Source organism: Podarcis liolepis (assembly GCF_965112155.1).
Source record: "Podarcis liolepis genome assembly, chromosome: 7".
Lineage (NCBI taxonomy): Eukaryota > Metazoa > Chordata > Lepidosauria > Squamata > Lacertidae > Podarcis > Podarcis liolepis.
The window spans coordinates 63,423,054-63,441,131 of record NC_139561.1 but is presented as its reverse complement, the minus strand read 5'-3'; the positions used below and the strand labels follow the sequence as shown (position 1 = coordinate 63,441,131).

Below are 18,078 nucleotides of genomic sequence, written 5' to 3'. Positions count from 1 at the left end.
ACAGTGCTCTCCTCACTTATGACATCCTTAACAGGAATTCAGAGATGTACTGCCTCCAACAGTGGAAGTAGGACATAGCCATTGTGGTTAGTAGCCACTCATCGCATTCTCCTCTGTGAATTTGTCTAATTCTCTTTTAATGCAACCCAAGTTGGGGACTGTCACTACCTTATGTGAAAACGAAATCAGGAGTTTATGCAATGTGTTAACAAGTCTGCTTTTGTCTAACTGGAATCTTCCGATATTCAGCTTCACTAGATGAAGTAGGTTCTGGCATTATGAGGAGAAAAACATTTCCCTATCCACTATCCATGCATGTTCTCATACAACTCAATTGTGTCCCCACCCTCACCTATTTTCTTTAGTTAAAAAGCTACTAATGAAACCCATCTTCATAGCAGAGTTGCTCCATCCCCTTGCTTTACATCAGGGGTCAGCAAAGTTTTTGTGGCTTGGGCCGGTTCACGGTCCTACAGACGCCGCGGTGGGCCAGAGTGCGTGTGCGTGCACACATGCGCAAACGCTATTTCCAGCGTGGAGGAGGCATGCGCAGCTTCCCATTGGCTGAAGGAGCTTCCTGCAGCCAATGGGAAGTCGGCCAGCATTGCAGAAGGCGGTTCCCCACTCTGCTCCGTGCCGGTTTAGTATGGCGCACAGGAGCCGACCGAGCGGGCAGCGGGGGTGGCCCATGGGCCTTAGGTTGCTGACCCCTGCTCTACAGTTCACTTCTGTCTCTGGTACAACACATTTTGTACAACACATTGTGAGCATTATACTTTCCAAATTTGCTTGAATTATAGTCTTGTAACAGGGTGGGCTCCCATTGCTCGGTCCCTGCTCCTGCCAACCTAGCAGTTCGAAAGCATGTCAAAGTGCAAGTAGATAAATAGGTACTGCTCTGGCGGGAAGGTAAACGGCGTTTCCATGCATTGCTCTGGTTCACCAGAAGCGGCTGAGTCATGCTGGCCACATGACTCAGAAGCTGTCTGCAGACAAACGTCGGCTCCTTCGGCCAGTAAAGCGAGATGAGCACACAACCCCCAGAGTCGTCCACGACTGGAACTAACGGTCAGGGGTCCCTTTACCTTAACTTGATTAGATCCAATATTTTGTGAACACTAATTCCCACATAAGACTTGACATGTGAGCAATACTACAGGATGGAGCACTAAACTCAACAGAGCTTTGCATTTCTCACCAGCTTCTATGACTGAGAATATGAGCTTAGGTTTATCTTCGGGCTCAGCTCATATGTAATGAAGTCCTTAATTTTATCTCTCTTTCCTGTACTAATTACTGATCTTCTAGCTAATGTAAATAGTGTATACTGAACATCCTTAAACTCAAAGAATGATCATTATACTGAACTCTGTGATAGCACTGACTCGAGTGCTCTTTTTTAATTTTTCAGTTCTACCATCATGAACAGAACCAAGCATTTTATTTATTTTTCATCAACAATATTTAACCAAATCTCCTAAGATGGCTCAGATGTAATGCTAAGCCAGACTATGTCTCAGTGCACATGTCTAAGTGTGACTGAGAGATCACATTCATGATCCCTGCCTAGTCCTCTTGCTGCTGCACTGCCAGAGTTTGTCTTATAGCATGTTGTCTAAACTTAGGCTCATAGTTTTTCTTCTCCCGAAAGCTGTAAAACTAAGAACTTTGCTTACAGCTCACAATCTGTCTAGAATGAGGCAAACCAGGAGCCCAAGTTTGGACCTGCTAAGCCAAACCATAGCTTACTTCACAGCAGAGCAGCAGCAGGACCAGAGGAGCAAAGTGCTCACTATCTCCTCTCCGGGAGTCTGCATGCACATGCATTCATGCTAAACACAGTCTTGCTTAGCATTATGTGCGAGCCAGCTCAGAATCATCATGGAGTTTTGCGGCCTTTTGCACAATAAAGTACAAACTATATTTCTGTACACAAATCATTTTCTGTATTCTGATTGGTAATACATGAGCTCATCTGTATTCAGTTTTCTAGTAAAGCTACTTCTGTTTTTGTTACTGAGAACATGATTCATAAAAATAATTTACAGTGATGACAGTAATCACTATAAAGGACTATTCAATTGTTTAATTTCTTCTTTAAGATGAAACATTCTTGTAATTCTTTTGTATGGTTTTATGGCATTATATGCATATATTACTGTGATATTTTATGTGAGTGGGCAGTATATAAATACTCTTTACAGTTTACAGTTGTTTTAGTCTTTCAGAATGCCTACCTAAAATTTATCCGGCTCTTGTCTAATCTGCACTGCTAAGTTGTCTGTATGAGTAACAAATTGTTTTAGATATAACCTTATTTGAAATTTTGTTATGACTGATTTTAGAGATCCAAAAGAATTCCTCATAACATTAGCTATACTGTAGTAAGGGGCACAAAGTACAGTGGTACCTCGGGTTACATACACTTCAGGTTACATACATTTCAGGTTACAGACAGCGCTAACCCAGAAATAATACCTCGGGTTAAGAACTTTGCTTCAGAATGAGAACAGAAATCATGCTCCGGCGGTACAGCAGCAGCAGGAGACCCCATTAGCTAAAGTGGTGCTTCAGGTTAAGAACAGTTTCAGGTTAAGAACGGACCTCCGGAACAAATTAAGTACTTAACCCGAGGTACCACTGTATAGGGCATTTTTAAAGAAAAGACAAGCTTTAAAATCTATCTCCCTGCTCCCCCTCCCTTGTCCCTTTTTTGTCTTTTGATCATAGATGCTTTTTAGACCACACCTTATTTCCCCTCAGGACACATTTTGTCCTATTTCTTTTAGCAACGTTAGCCTAATTTTTAAATTTTGGCTATATTTCTTATGTTTATTATCTGATGTATCTCTGATTTAATGTATGGTCCCTGCAATATTTCTCCTCACCCCTTTTAGCTTTTTGAGGTGATAGTATCTATGTCTCTTCTGTCGCTTTCTTTGTTGCTCCGATGGCATTTTTCTTCTTTGTATTTTACTCCAGATGCTAAAAGAATAATATTCAAGTCTGGTTAAAAATATTTAGTGTTGATTCTACTGAGGCAGCACACTTAGTCATATTTAGCATATCTCTAAAACAGTTGCAGTATATTCTGAATTATGGTTGGGCCTTATTATCATCCTTGTGATACACCACAGTACATTTGAGTCAAAAAAGTAACAATAAACTCAAGAAGCTGCTAAAAAACAAAAGAACATCAGAGCAGAATAAGACACAAAGCAGTTTGCTTCAACACTAAGCATTTCAAACTCATCCAGCCTATATCTCACCTAAAATAAGCCCATGAATGTGTGAGTTTCATACTAAGTAGGCATCAATGGCAAAGGGGAGAGTTGACTTCTCTACCAAGGGTAATCTGGCTCCTGGCTTGGCTGCCAAGGGTAACAATGTAGTTTTATGATATACAAAATTATCCCCCAACACTAACAGTGATTTTTTTACACTTGAAGGGTAAACAATTACTGTGAAAAATGATACAAATTATCACTACTGACTGACAGGTCCCAACATCCTTCCTCCGAGATTCATAGAATCCGAGTTTGCACCTTAATTTTTAACAATGTTGTAACACGAAGTAAATTAAGAACAGAGGACCAATATTCCCAACACCAGTATGTACATGAACTCAATATGACATAGTTGTTACTTTTGCTGTTGGATGCTGTATGTTTAAGTAATCTTGAAATGTGGCTTTTTGTATGTTATTATATTTGCTACTGTTGTGCTATGTTATATGAAATTGTTACTATGTCATTGCTTTGCTATGCTATTATAAAATTGTTTTTGTAGTGTTTGCTTGAAGTGAATTCCTGTTTTCTCTGTTGTAAGCTGCTTTGAGCATGATTTTGTGTGTGGAAAAGCAGCATACAAATAAAATGAATGAATGAATAATGGGATGCAAATAAAATGGTTCCAGCAACATTTGCTTCTTGAAACTATTAATTTAATATACATTAAGATATTTAGAATGTGCAAATGAAGGAAAATTAAACAAAGTATTTTGTTTTAGAATTATTAATTTTTGAATATAATGGGTAGTTCTTAGCAATATGTGTACTTTCATTCACAATATAAACTCTATACTTCACTACAAAGGTTGCATGTGGCAGAATGAAATGCAATTCACAGTGCTACATAAGGCGTGTGCAGAAAGTTTGGTCCAGAAGATCTTAAAAATAATGCTTATTTTAAACCGGTAACCCCATGGCATCTGATTTACTACTACTACTACCACTACTACTACTACTACTACTACTACTACTACTACAAAAAGAAGAAGATGGCTTTAAACTTCATTATGTTCAGTCAGCAGGCACAGACAAATCTGGTCTAGTTCTAGGAGTCATCTTCACACCGTAGCAACTAGGGGCAATAATTGACAACCACATGCACCTAAACTTCAGGCAATAGAAAGCAAAATAATTTCACCACTGAGAGGTGACTCCAGACTCATGTCCAGAATTACCAGTAGGGCATACAAACATCGGAATAATGCACTAGAGTTTATAGTTTCTGCAGCTGCAATCTCCCATGTTTCTCAAGGTATAATGTTGATTTCTGAGTAAAGTTTACATTGACTTGAATCCCCTTTCTTTTCCCCTTCCCTCACATCCTTTCAGTGTTCTGTCATGTGCAAAGTCAACGGCCATTAACCATCTCTCTTGCTATGTAAACACATCTTGATTTTCTGTCTCAAAGATTTTTTGATTAATATAAACTCAGTTGCACAAAGTGGTGTAGCACAGCCTCCAACAACCTGGTGCCCTACATGTGTTTTAGACTACAACTGTCACCCTATTATTGGGATTATAATTAGTTTTAGAAAGTTTTCAATGCTGTATCTTAAATTACTGTGATCTTAGGATAAAAAGCGAGTAACAAATTGTTACTGTTGTTGTTGTTTGCTGCTGCTGCTGCATGTGTCTTAAAAATCTTTAAAATCCAGCAAGATGCTCAGGGTGGTGTACAAGATTTTCCGCCCATTTTATACTCTCAACCATCCTATGACCAAATGATAGTGACTGGCCCAAGGTCACCCAGCGGGCTTCATAGCTTGGAGAGAAGGGAAGATCTTTATTGCTACAAGGTGAAAAACAGCTTTTGAGACCTATTTATGCAGCATTCCTGTACAGAAGGATTTAATTCCTCTCCCAGCACCATGACTGCAACTGAAATAGGAGCCCCTTACACCTGCTTTTGAGTGTGATAAAAAGTGCAGAGGTCCAATCACAGATTTTCTACATCATGTCTGTTTTAGCCCTATCTTTAGACAATGGAGATGGGGAAAAATCAGAGGGAGGCTGAAGAAAAGGGGGGGGGGAATGTGAGCATGCGTGTGTAAGTTTAATTTCAGAAGAAGAACGAGACGCATAAGAGAAGCTAGGATGGGGATGATGTAGAGATGTAGCATTAAGTTACCTGCTATAATTTATACGATGTGTGAAATCCAGGCTCTAGAGTAATACTTGAATCCCCTCCCCACAAAACAACTAGCAATCTCCATCACAGGAGAAATACCCTGGCAAACTTAAGATACAAGAGAACAACTGCTGGAAAAATGCAAGCAGACAGTACCCCCAGTATCCTGTAACTGATTTTTAAAATGGCCTTGAAATCTGAAATGATTCCTGGGTATGTGCATCTTTGATCGCTCCAAAAATGCTGAAGCATTATTACAATTGCTAAAGGTAATATTGTTACTACTATAAAGTTAAAGGGTGTTCCGTTAAACTGGCCACAGCCCACGAGAACACAAATAATAATAATGTCCTAAAAATACTGTTTATATTAAGCCAGGGCAAAATGGAGTGGCTTGTTTCCTTAAGTGGGCTGGGTCATCGGTAGCAGTAATACCACTGCTTCAGCTTTCCTTTGTCTTCTGAGCACAATATGCAATGCTAGTCTTTAAAACCTTGGGTTCCACAATGAAAGACAGCAACAAAATAAAGTCTGTTTCACTCCAAAACAGCCCCCTTTTCCATAGCCCACAACAGCCGTTCATATCTACCCCTTTATTTAAAAAAATATTGGGTACCATATCCACACAACAAGGGCTCTCAACAATGTACTATTGGCAGTTACCTCACAACGATGGGAATTCGCTCCCCAAATGTTTCTCCAAGCCCAGGCTTGATCATTTTCTATGGCTAGGATAAGACTCTTTGAAAACTGAAGGTTAAGTCTGGTGGCTACCGTTGTCTGGCAGGAAAGAAAAGAAGAAGTTTTGTGTGTGACACACTGGATTTAATTTACCTCAACCATCAAGTTACTAGCAAACCACTCTTATTTGCTCTTTAATCCCCATCTGCAGTATGTGGGAAATTATAATCGCCTACCTTACAGGGCTTTTCGACTGATTTTATAGAACTCTGGAGGAACGCAAAGAGTTCTCAAATTGGGGAACAGTAAATAATTTTTTGAAACCTAAAAATAATCCTAAGGATAATGGGATCTATACTTGGAAAGAGCAATATATAAATACTAAGAATATGATTAGTAAGCAAACACATTATTTACATATTTCAATACAATATACAATTTTATTTCATTATATCATTTTCTGCTAGTTTTAAACACTACCTACTTTGAGCCCCAAAATATTTGACAGCATTTCAATTTTACAACTAACTGAAAAACATTTCTACAATATCAAGACATCACATATTCAATTAAATTTTCTATAAATATGAGCAGACAAGCTATCTGTTTGAGTTCATTAAGCAAAACTGACATACTTAGACATTCAACATTCTTTTTAATAACATCATCATCCAGTTGCTATCAACTTCCACCACAATTACAAGTTCTTAGATGCTTGAAATAATACTATGCCTTCCTGGATTTCTTTCTGCTCATTGTACTACAAGGTTTATTTACTGGGGGGGGGGGGTGCACAGGGAGAAACTATAGAAATGTAACTTTTTTTAAAAAAATTCAACTTTTGTTCAGAATGCCTCCAAGCATACCATTCCTGGGAGTATAAGTAATAGATAAATATTTTTTTGTAATAGCACACAAAAGTCAGATATTCTTGAGCCCTGGCCAAATAAGATTAAAGATATAGTCAGAAACACTGATGGGGGGGGGGGGAGGTGTTCAACTAGCAAGTGAATCCCATTGCCCCTCCCAGGTCTGGGAAACACTGTTTAGCATAAAATACAGTGGACATTCCATCTTCAAGCCCTTCCCAGGGTTGTGTTTGCAGACTCATAAAAGCAATTCATTGATTCCTACCTTCGAAGCATCTAGGGAGAGAGGAGTGCAGTGGGTAACAAAGAGCCAGCCTGCTGCATATACCTGCTGCAGGAAAAGAAGCACTTCCAACAGGAAGTGAACCCCTAGAGGTCAGGAGAGCCATAGAGAGCAGCTAAGGAGAGAGCTTGTATGAGTTGTGAACTCAGAAGAGCTTTGCCGGAACTGTAGAGCCCCCTAGCAGTGTCAGCTGTTGCAGCCGCCTGTGTCTAACGTCTGGCACTGAGACTGCAAGGGGAGAATGGATATGTTCATCCTAGCCTTTCTCAATAAAGTTGGACAGTCACATGTTCTTCAGCGTTTATTTTCAAACAGCATTCCCTGCATGATGGGAAACATGGCAAATGTAAAACTCTGCTCAAAACAAGAACCTAACCTGCAGCATTCATTAAAAAGAAATAAAAGCCATTTACCCATGTATTGCTCCCTAGTTTAAAATAAAGAACACTGAAACAGCAAATAAATTATTTTAAGCGTAATGACTGAAAATGGCATTTTGAATGTTTATCTAAATTTTGCTGATTTCAAGTATAGGATGATGTGATTAATGACAGTGAGTGATAACCAAGTACAACCAATGAAAGTTATGTAAGCCCATTGATTTTACTTGGTCTACTCTGCATATGATTAACAGCAGCTATCAAGTTTGGGCAAATATTTTGCAAATATTTTACAAATCAGATGTCATGGGGAAAAGCTACTTTCAGAATTTCTCCCATTAAAAATGTTCTATATGAATACCAAATAAACAGACATTCAAGTGGGACCTGCAAAAAACATTGCAGTGTGGAATGCTTCTGTTCAGGGTTCCAGCCAGACATATTTTGCTCACTGCATATGCTCAGTTCTCATTAGGCTGTTTTCTCTTTCCCAACACCAGCACCTTTTCCCCTAAAGCTTTTTGGACTTCTGCAGTTTGCCCCTAGGCTTACTGATACATTATTCATTGGCTGCAGCAGTTTTGGCTATACTGTATAAGAAGCACCACTCAGATAACTAAGTTTGCAATTAGAGGGGGGTCTGAAAGTGGGGGATATTAACACCAGTCCCTTGGCATGGTAGGATCATTTCCTGTTGAGATCTAGGCTTTCAGCACCTTTTCCGCTTTGCAGAGGCAAGGGACCTATTAGGATGATCTGCCACTGGGGGCTAATGGATATAACTGGCTTCCAGAAGCACTGGTCCACCTGTGGAACATATGAATGGCTCAGGGAGCTGACACTATCACCCTTGAGATCCTTCCACCACTTCATAAAGCCCACTTTGCTCCTTGGTAGACCCCCCTCCTTCATGTCCACCCTCCTTGGTAGCTCTGGAGCATGGCAACATGAGAACAAGCCTTTTCAGTGGAGGCTCCCTACTTATGGAATGTTCATTCCAGGGGGGCTTGCCTGGTGCCATTACTGCGTAACTTTAGGTGCCAGGTGAATACATTTCTTTTTTGCCAGGCCTTTGGCTCTTACTTATCTGTGGCCTCCTTAAGTGGGTGGGATATTTTAATCTTTCCTTTTAAAAATAGCACGGACTTTTAGATTTTTTTTAATGGCTGTACGCCATATTGTAAGCCACCTTATGCCAATAAATGCCAATAATAAAATACTGTAAGCCACTTTCTGATACCTTGGTAAAAAAGCAATCAATAAATTCAATAAAAATGAGTATAAATGTTTCTATTCTATTCTATTAGAGTGCTTTCCTCCCCCCACCCCCAGGTCACTGAGTCATATAAGGTAATGCCCAAGAGTGGATTACAATTAATATTTGGGAAGTAGGAAGACTAGGGGATTTTCTGTGCCAACAAACACTTTTATGTATTTAATACTTCTGTTATTTTATTGATATATTTTTTTCACTTCCTCCAGTCATGCTCATTGCATCCCACAGAATTAGACACAAAAATATTAGCCAAGACCACAGGAGCTGTGGAAGTTGTCTTATAGCACATCAGACAATTGGTTCATGCAATTCAGTCAACACTAGGCATCCCCAACCTGCAGCCCTCCAGAGGTTTTGGCCTACAACTCCCATGATCCCTAGCTAGCATGACCGGTGTTCAGGGAATTGTAGTCCAAAACATCTGGAGGCCCAAAGGTTGGGGATGCCTGGTCAACACTAACCAGTTCTCATGTCACTTTAAACCAGGATTGGGAAACCTCAAGCATTGCCATTTAGCCCACGGTGCCATTTTGCAGATGATGTAAGGTGTGGCGTGCGTAAGGGTGGGGCTTCAAAACCACCCAACCACTCATCTGCACACCTCGCTGAAGGACTGATGGTGACACATTTTCCATTCTATGGAAACCTCACCCTCCCAGTGCTGCTTCCACAGGGGGTGGGTTGGGGGATAAGAACAAAGGGGGGGGGAGTCTCCTTTGGTCTCCTCACCCCACCTCTCTGCTGCTGGCTCATTCAATGATGCTGCTATGGGAAGTGAGAGAAAAAAGCCTGCAATTTAATATGCAAGCTTTTCTCTCTCACTTCCCTCAGGAGCACTTGGCAACCCCACAAGCATTTTGACTGCTGGTCAGGACAACCTTCTTGTCAATTATGTCATGCCATAAATACATAATGTGGGCTATCCAACTGAGAAATCTTCACAAATGGAAGAAAAGGGGATTAATTTTTTGCCAATTCACCTTTTCCCATACAGTTCTCTGAAAAAGTGTTCCAAGGGGGTGGGGGAATCTTCAGAACAATGTGGAAGATGGTATAGAGCTGTGTGGGAGGGGAGAAGGCAGAAATGGCAAAAATTTCCTCTGCTCCTTTTCGGTTAGTGGAAGCCTCAGCTAGGCTAACCATTTGTCCATAAACAGAAGAGCACAGTAGATACCAGATACAACAGTTAAGCTTCTAGTGCCGTCATTTCTTTCTTTCTTTCTTTCTTTCTTTCTTTCTTTCTTTCTTTCTTTTTTGGTGTTAGGGAAGAAATCAGATATTTACACAGCATGTAAAAGTACACTTTACTACCTTCATTTACCAGACAAATGGGCTAACTTAGATCTCAATCCATTTAGGGAATTGAATACTTTTCTGTTTAAGTTTTCTTGAGACAACCCATGCTAATATACACACTGCCCAATAAACAAATATTCTACAGTGATATCTGTACACGCATTCTGCAATTAATAAAATTCTGCAACTTGTATAAAATGTGTGAATAAAGAAAACTTGCACGTTTTCACAGCGAATAAAATGACAATTACATAATTGTATACTATTTTGCTATCATGGGGAGAAGGATGGAACCTGCAGAGAAATGACAGACTACCCAGTTGTTGTTATTTGCAATTATATCCCACCTTTTTCTCCAAAGAGCTCAAGGTGGTGTACATGGTTCTCCCCCTCATTTAATTCCCACAACCCTGTGAGGTAGGATAGGCTACCTAGTGAACATCACGGCTGAGAGGGGTCTTAGTCAGATGCTCTAACCACTACACCACACTGGTTCCTAGTAGATTATGTAGATTGACAGAGCACTTCTAAGAACAAGTCTACTTCTACGTAAGCTCCATTAAGTTCAATGGGACATACTCACAGCTAAATGGGTATGGAACTGCAGCCTAAATGTTCTGTGTAGCCAGATATTCAAATGACACCTACATTTTCACTGTAAAGAACAATATCCAAGCACTGAGGCACTTCTGAATGATTCCCACATTGGCTCCCAGTATGTTTCCAAGCACAATTCAAAGTGTTGGTGCTGACCTTTAAAGCCCTAAACGGCCTCGGTCCAGTATACCTGAAGGAGCATCTCCACCCCCATTGTTCTACCCGGACACTGAGGTCCAGCACAGAGGGCCTTCTGGCGGTTCCCTCACTGCGAGAAGCCAAGTTACAGGGAACCAGGCAGAGGGCCTTCTCGGTAGTGGCGCCCTCCCTGTGGAACGCCCTCCCACCAGATGTCAAAGAGAACAACAACTACCAGACTTTTAGAAGACATCTGAAGGCAGCCCTGTTTAGGGAAGCTTTTAATGTTTGATGTATCACAGTATTTTAATATTCTTTTGGAAGCCGCCCAGAGTGGCTGGGGAAGCCAAGCCAGATGGGCGGGGTATAAATAATAAATTATTATTATTATTATTATTATTATTATTATTATTATTATTCCCAGTTCCCATTGGATCTTTTGCCTTTCACTTCACAGATATATTGTGAGCTCTCACATTTGCACTTTGAAAACATTAACTTTCTCCACTCATCTGGGTGATAAGACGTCAGCATTTATTATGTTTTCAAACTTTTTAAATTTCTTGGCCCACTCCAGTTCTAGATTTTAAGCAGCTAAAATTATTATTTTGAGCATACGAGTTGACCAGCCTCTTGACCACTCTAGCTGGCAAGAGCACTCAGTTGATAAAATAGGACTTGTTCACTGTGCAAATTAAGTCAACTAGATACCTTATATAGCCCTGGTTCTCCAGCTAAGGATGGAAGGCTACAACTAATCTGATGTGGTCCTTGGTCTTGAAAAAGTTATGTACCCTTGCAACAGCATTTCCCAGATATAAAACTACCAGCATCAGAAGTGGATTCCCTGGCTACAATAAGCTTGCAGAAATAAAAGATTGTGAAACAGGAGTTACCACCATAACAATCACTGTCATAATTATTCATTTCTATGGTGATTTTAGCATGTAACAGTCTTTACAATCCTCATTATCTCATTCTTCACAGAGCAATTAACTGTCAGATGAATAATTAAAATGATAAGTCTACAGATGAAGGACAACAGCTTTCTAGAACAGATTTGGAAAACATCTTTCAAACTGGGCACCAAAACCCAATTCAAGGAACTAGAATTTAATTTTTCAACATAAATTAAGGACAGGGACAGAAAACAAGATGACACAATTCTCATGCTTTGACAAACCTACATGGCTATGGAGCTGATTCTCCCCCCCCCCAAAAAAAAAGATTCACCAAATAGGCCATTTATGACAGGCTCCATAAGGAGTGCTGCTGCTGCTGGACAGAGAGGGCTCAGTTTTTGTTTTGTTTTTAAAATTGCTTTTATTTTTTATCTATGTCATTTTAAATTGTGATTAAAATTAATGCTGTATTCTTAGTTTTAGATTTTATGATTTATGTGGAAATTGTTTTCCATTTGGTTGTGTACTTTTTGATGTGTTTTACTTATTATTTATGACTTTGTTATGTTGGTAATTAAATCTTGTCATGTTGTAAGCCGCCTTAAGCATTATTTTAACTGTGGAAAGGTGGCATACAAATAAAATAATGAATGAATTTATGAGCACTACTTCACTGGGTTAGTTCAGAAATGAGACACGAAATCTAGATGTACAAGGGGAGAGAGAAACACCAAGAACATGCTTCATTCACTTAGTGCCAAGATCAGCCAAACCATGATCTGGCACTAAGTGAATGAAGTTTGTGATGTTTCTACTCTAAGTCATCCAGAGAATGTATTTGAAGAGTGGTGTATAAATTTAATTAAATCTGCTACATAAACAAGCTTCAAACTGATATACTGCTACATCCCCTCCCCTCCTCCAACATGGATACAGTTTGTTATTTCATTTGAACTGGGACAAAATGTACTTAGTTTAAACTTTTAAGTTTATGGTTTGTCAAAACAATCCAACTTCAGATATTTCCACCCACTTACTGCATGACAATGCTCAACTTTTACTAGCTACTAGGATAAACTTTTCAGATATTTATATTGCTTATAAAACAAATATATTTTAAAAGTTTTGTTTACTAAATGAAATCAAGCAAACATGTTACAGGGAACCCAAAACTTAAGCAGGGTGGGGGTTTTGTTCCGCAGATTGTGCCTAAAGCCAAAACCATGTATAGTCAAAACCCATTGGGTTAAATGGCGGGTGGATCTGCCAATATGATTTTTCCTGGTACCCCACCCTCTTTCTAATCTTGTTACTTTTTTGCCACACACACAAAGCTGAATGCCCACAAGTTAAATGCGTATAGGACAATGGAAAAAATATCATACAAATTTTCCCAGAAAACCCCCATTAATCATGGGGAAATGGGCTGAAGGCTGGAACCTAAATCCCTATACAGTGACTGCATCTTACATGATGGATAGGTTCTGGATAGAGCGAACATACACAAAAGTGCATATAGTCAAGAGCCTTGGACTCCTCAGAATCACCACATTCCATCCCAGGTGGGGCCCTGGAAAATCACCTCCCTCTTTTCCTAGCTCTAAATGCTCACTGCAGGGTTGGTTCTGACATCACTTTCCTCACTGCTAGTGGGTCAGCTGGCAGCACAGCCTCTTAACTAGAGAGCAACCGCAACAATGCCACCACTTCTCCACTCCGCTCAGTGATGTTCCTTGCAGAAAAATGGCTAGACACTGTTTTAAAAGAGGAACTTTTTTCCTTGGTTCCCTACTTGAGGGGTCATTCCCCCATAAACCCAGAGGTTGAAGCCAAGAATATGAAGCTGAATCTGCGTAAGTAAAATGTGTGTAAGAAGTAGAGGAATTTCAGTTCTCACCAAGTCTACTATGAAACTTCATTTATAGTAGAAAAATAAACCTGCACAATTAATACCCATTTGAACTTACAACCCATATCCTAAACATAATGCATAAAAGTTGCGGTTATACTGTAATTTACATCCAAAGTAAGGTGGTTAGAATTACAGCCAAGAACACCCCAATCTAATCCTGACCTCTTTATACACAGGGGCACAAGCAAAATTTGTAATAATTAAAAGAAATTTTCCATTTTAAAAAGTTGTAAGTTTTTCCCGCCTTGGGAGCTGACAAAATATTAAACTGCATCTGGAAAATATTTATTATGTGCTGCCATTCAACAGTTAGTGGTACAAAACATCTAAGTGTGTTTTTAAATTTAAGTAACCTTTTGGTGCTGTGTAGATAGGCAAGACTTCTGCATAGTACTCAACCTCCTAGAATAGAAGTTAGCCTAACTAGACTGCAATACAACAGTTACCTGGGGATAAATATAATTCAGTCGGACTAAGTTCCAATCAAAAATGCACAAGATGTGACTGTAAATATATTGGCTTGGATACTAAGGTTGCAGTTCTATACTCATTTATCTGGAAGTGACATTGAACTCAACTTCTGATTAGGCACCACAGAATTTTACCACAATTTGTTTTCTGATTTTAATAGGGAATGAAATTTCCACTGATTTCTCCTTCAGTTTGCAGCCCCCTGCATCATTTCCATGTGTCCCCAACAGTCAGGAACAGACTTGGGGGGTCAGGAAAGCCCCATTCATAGAACTCTACTCCATTTGTTAGAGAAGTTAGGATCTAATCCATTATGGTCCCATCAGAAGTTGCATGGAAAAAAACAACTCACACACATAACCAGCATCCTCTCCTTCATCCAAGATGCACATCAGCAGGCATGCCATCTGTTCTATATAGCAAATGCCACCCATTCCATGTCATGACATCATAAAACATGAGTGAGGCTGCAGCAAAATTCTGGTTAAAAAAACATGCAGCTTGACCAGCAAGAGGGAAAATTTAAAACAGGTTGCTCATCTAGAAGATATAGAGTTGCTTGCACATTAGCCCATTTCTCTGCAATTACTATCCTTCATTTGCTGCAGAGAATCCAGTGATCATTGCCAAACCATATCATTCTGGTGTTTTCTGACAGGGTTTGGGGATATCCAATCTTTCTGTATGAGTTTTCCTACGTATCCCAGGCCCAGTGCTACAGATCCTCTACTACACAGTTCCTTCCTCCTTAGCTGAACTTTGGGATTAAAAAAAATAAAGTACAAGAGCAATAAAGTACAACACTTTCATTATTTTGATACGAGCACAAATATTTGAATAAAAAACAAATGAATGAGCCAACAACAGGCCTGCTCAAGCCGCAAGCAGGAAACAGCTAACTGGATAGCAAACTGAGGAGAAAGGCTAATCAAAAGGCCAGTTCATAATGCCCATGACCAGAATGCAGCCCCTCCAAAATCCCAACTGAAGAGCCAGGATGAGGAGAAGCAAGACTTTTGATGAATGAGACTTACTTATGAATAAATGAGTTAGGATCCTGTCTGTGGGGATGCGTACTGGAGAACTGTGGAAATAATCTTTTTCTATACTCATTGGTGATACCAATCTTCCAAAACAACTTTGTAGGAAGCAAGTAGTTTTGGATTAAGAAGATTCACAACTATGAATAACTTTACTACTAACAATGATACTGATGCCCTTGACCAATACTGAATTTTCCTTTTCTTCTAAACTAATTTTAAGATAATTTGCCAGTGTTGTGTATCAGACTTGTGTTTAACCCTTCCAGATGCATATTTTAACATTTTATTTCAGTTTCTCTATAAAACTTAAAGATGCATGCAATTTCTAAAATACCAACTACAGCTGCAACCATCAAAATTTGAATCAAAATTGGAAAACATTTGAATTCCAAGTAGCCTCCATATAACACTTTATGATCAGCCCTTAGAAAGCATTTAAATATGTAACCGCCAGCATCAGATAGATGCCTTAATTAAGATGCCTTAATAAGCATTTGAATGAATGGCCTAGGGTTTTTTGGTCTCTGTGTTTAACTTAGAATGTAATTCTAAGTTCTTACTTAGAATGTAATAAAATAGCAGCATCCCAGACCCAGTTGATAAGCTTTCATTCAAACTGAATGCAAACCACCAAATACATGATAAACCTTCTGTTTTTCTATCTAAAAGCCTGGGAAAACCATGGTTGTCAAGCATTCAGAAAGTCTCAATGTAAGTTGGTTGGCTGTGTTCAGGTCACACATTACACAGGCTTGCTCTCAAGGCTATTTCATTTATGGGTCACAAAGGAGAAGTGAAAACAACACTAGTGATCAAGCTTGATCTTAATGACACTGATAAAGCTTCTAAAGGTTACTGGAACTAATACAACGTTACATCTGAAGCATCTTTCCACACAAGAAAAGTTGCTTTATCCAGTTTACAAGACTTTATCCTTTAAGAAACCCTAGCATTAACCACTAGTACAAAATCCCCACCATCAGGATTACTTTAATTTGCCATTTATAATCCACACCTTGACTAACAACCCCTGAAGCCACCATCTTGGTGCCTAAATTTCATCTTTTTCACCCTTATACTCTTGATCCTCCAGTTCCCTAACCCACCTATTACACTTTATTCATGCTATCCCTCACCCTCCCAACAGACATATACCATTACCAGCCTTGACACCCATTAATACTGTATTCCAAAGATTCAAGAAGTACCCATCCATCCCCTTTCCACAGTATTGTATTCACCCCAGGTGCCTCACCCTTGACACCCTAATCTTTCAACTCACAATCTCCAGCTCACTGTAGTCATCAATGAACCAGTTAGCTCCCCAACATTTCTTAGCCCTCCCCTCCAAAAAAAGATGTCCCATCATTCCAACAGCCACTTCTAACTCATAACCACCACCCCCGGTACAACCAACTTGATTCCCTCCCACCCACTATTTCTAAGACCAGGCACCCCCCACCCCCAACATCCTTGGCAAGCGTTATCTTTCCGGCTCCCCAAGAGGTGCCCTTATCTGACTCCTCCTGGGTCCCGCCCACTGCAGCCTAAGCCCCGCCCATTCACTCACTGGCGCGCGGTCCTGGCCCCTCCTCTTTGGCCGCCGCCATATTGAGGGGGGGGCGCTGCCTCAGAGGAGGGGAGGGGAAGTTGTTGTTTTTTCCTCACCCCTTGGCTGAGGTGGTTGGGGGCAGGCGCTGTAACCTCAGGGGGCGCTCCAAGGGATGGATATCCAGCAGCCGTGAGGAGGCGAGCAAAGGCGGAGCGTAAGAAGCGCCTCCCTCAGGAACTCACGGAAGGGGGGGTCCTTCTCCGTCAAAATAATAATAGTAATAACAATAATAAAAAGAACACACAACAATTGTGGTGACGGCCGCACTCAACCCTCCAGGCCCCGCGAGCCCCTTAAAGCTGCAAAGACCTGCCCAAGCAGCGAGGGGTGGGGAGAATTTCACTGCGCATGCGTCCAGCGCACGCGCACGCCTGCCGGCCTGAAGCCCTGCCTTCTTTTTCCCCTTCTCCTCCTCCTTTTTTCCCACCCCTTCGCGCATGTGCGGTGGGGAGTCTCTCTGCTCGCTCGTAGGGAGACATGGAATTAGGACGGGTCCAGGAATGGCGCCCTCTTAAAGGGCCACGCACCAATTTCTGGTCGGGGGCTGTTGACATAGATCAAAACCAAGCAAAAGGGATAATAAGAAATCGTGTGCAAAAGGAAGAAAGGTTAAAAAAATCTTTAAAATATGAGGTGAGCTGCTTGAGGAACTCTTAGAAGGAGCAGTGCTCCATTTCCACAGCACATGAGGTCCCCAATGCCTCAGTGCTCACACCTCAAAGTGTGCAAAGGTGTAGCTCATGCTATGATTGCTTCTACAGGCATTATTTTTGAGCACAGTTTTCTTTTTTGGTAAAAGACTTTTTTCAAACTATTTAAAAAATAGTTCTGCTAAATTTATTCTAAGATTCAAAAACCTCAGATGTGAATCATGTGGTCGCATAGTTCCATTGTACGTAGAAAACCGTTATCAAACACCAATAAAAAAGAATGCTGGAAACTATTTTTAAATCTGTCATGGTGTAAGCTGCCTTAAATGTGGGATAGAAATATTTTTAATAAAATATTAAGAAAAATAAGACAACTCAAGGATGGATAAATGACTGACAAGATCACATCATTAACCGATCAGACAAATACCACACACTGAAGTTACAAAATCCATTGTCTTTCAAAGGGTAAATTTAACAAAATAAAAGCACTTAAGTAAATATAAAGTTATTGGTCAGTATTCAACTAAATTTTGCTCAGAGCAGATCC

General features: G+C 40.2%; 1 protein-coding gene across 1 annotated transcript in view; it reads right to left on the bottom strand.

Moving 5' to 3' along the window:
• Window positions 1-16,891, bottom strand: part of ZMYM4 (zinc finger MYM-type containing 4) — a 48,239-nt gene extending 31,348 nt beyond the window's left edge. The window contains 2 exon segments of the mRNA XM_083511555.1: window position 16,837; window positions 16,839-16,891. Of these exon segments, the coding sequence (XP_083367681.1) occupies window position 16,837; window positions 16,839-16,876 (39 nt within the window). The 5' untranslated portion in view covers window positions 16,877-16,891.
• Between the last annotated feature and the right edge of the window lie 1,187 nt (window positions 16,892-18,078).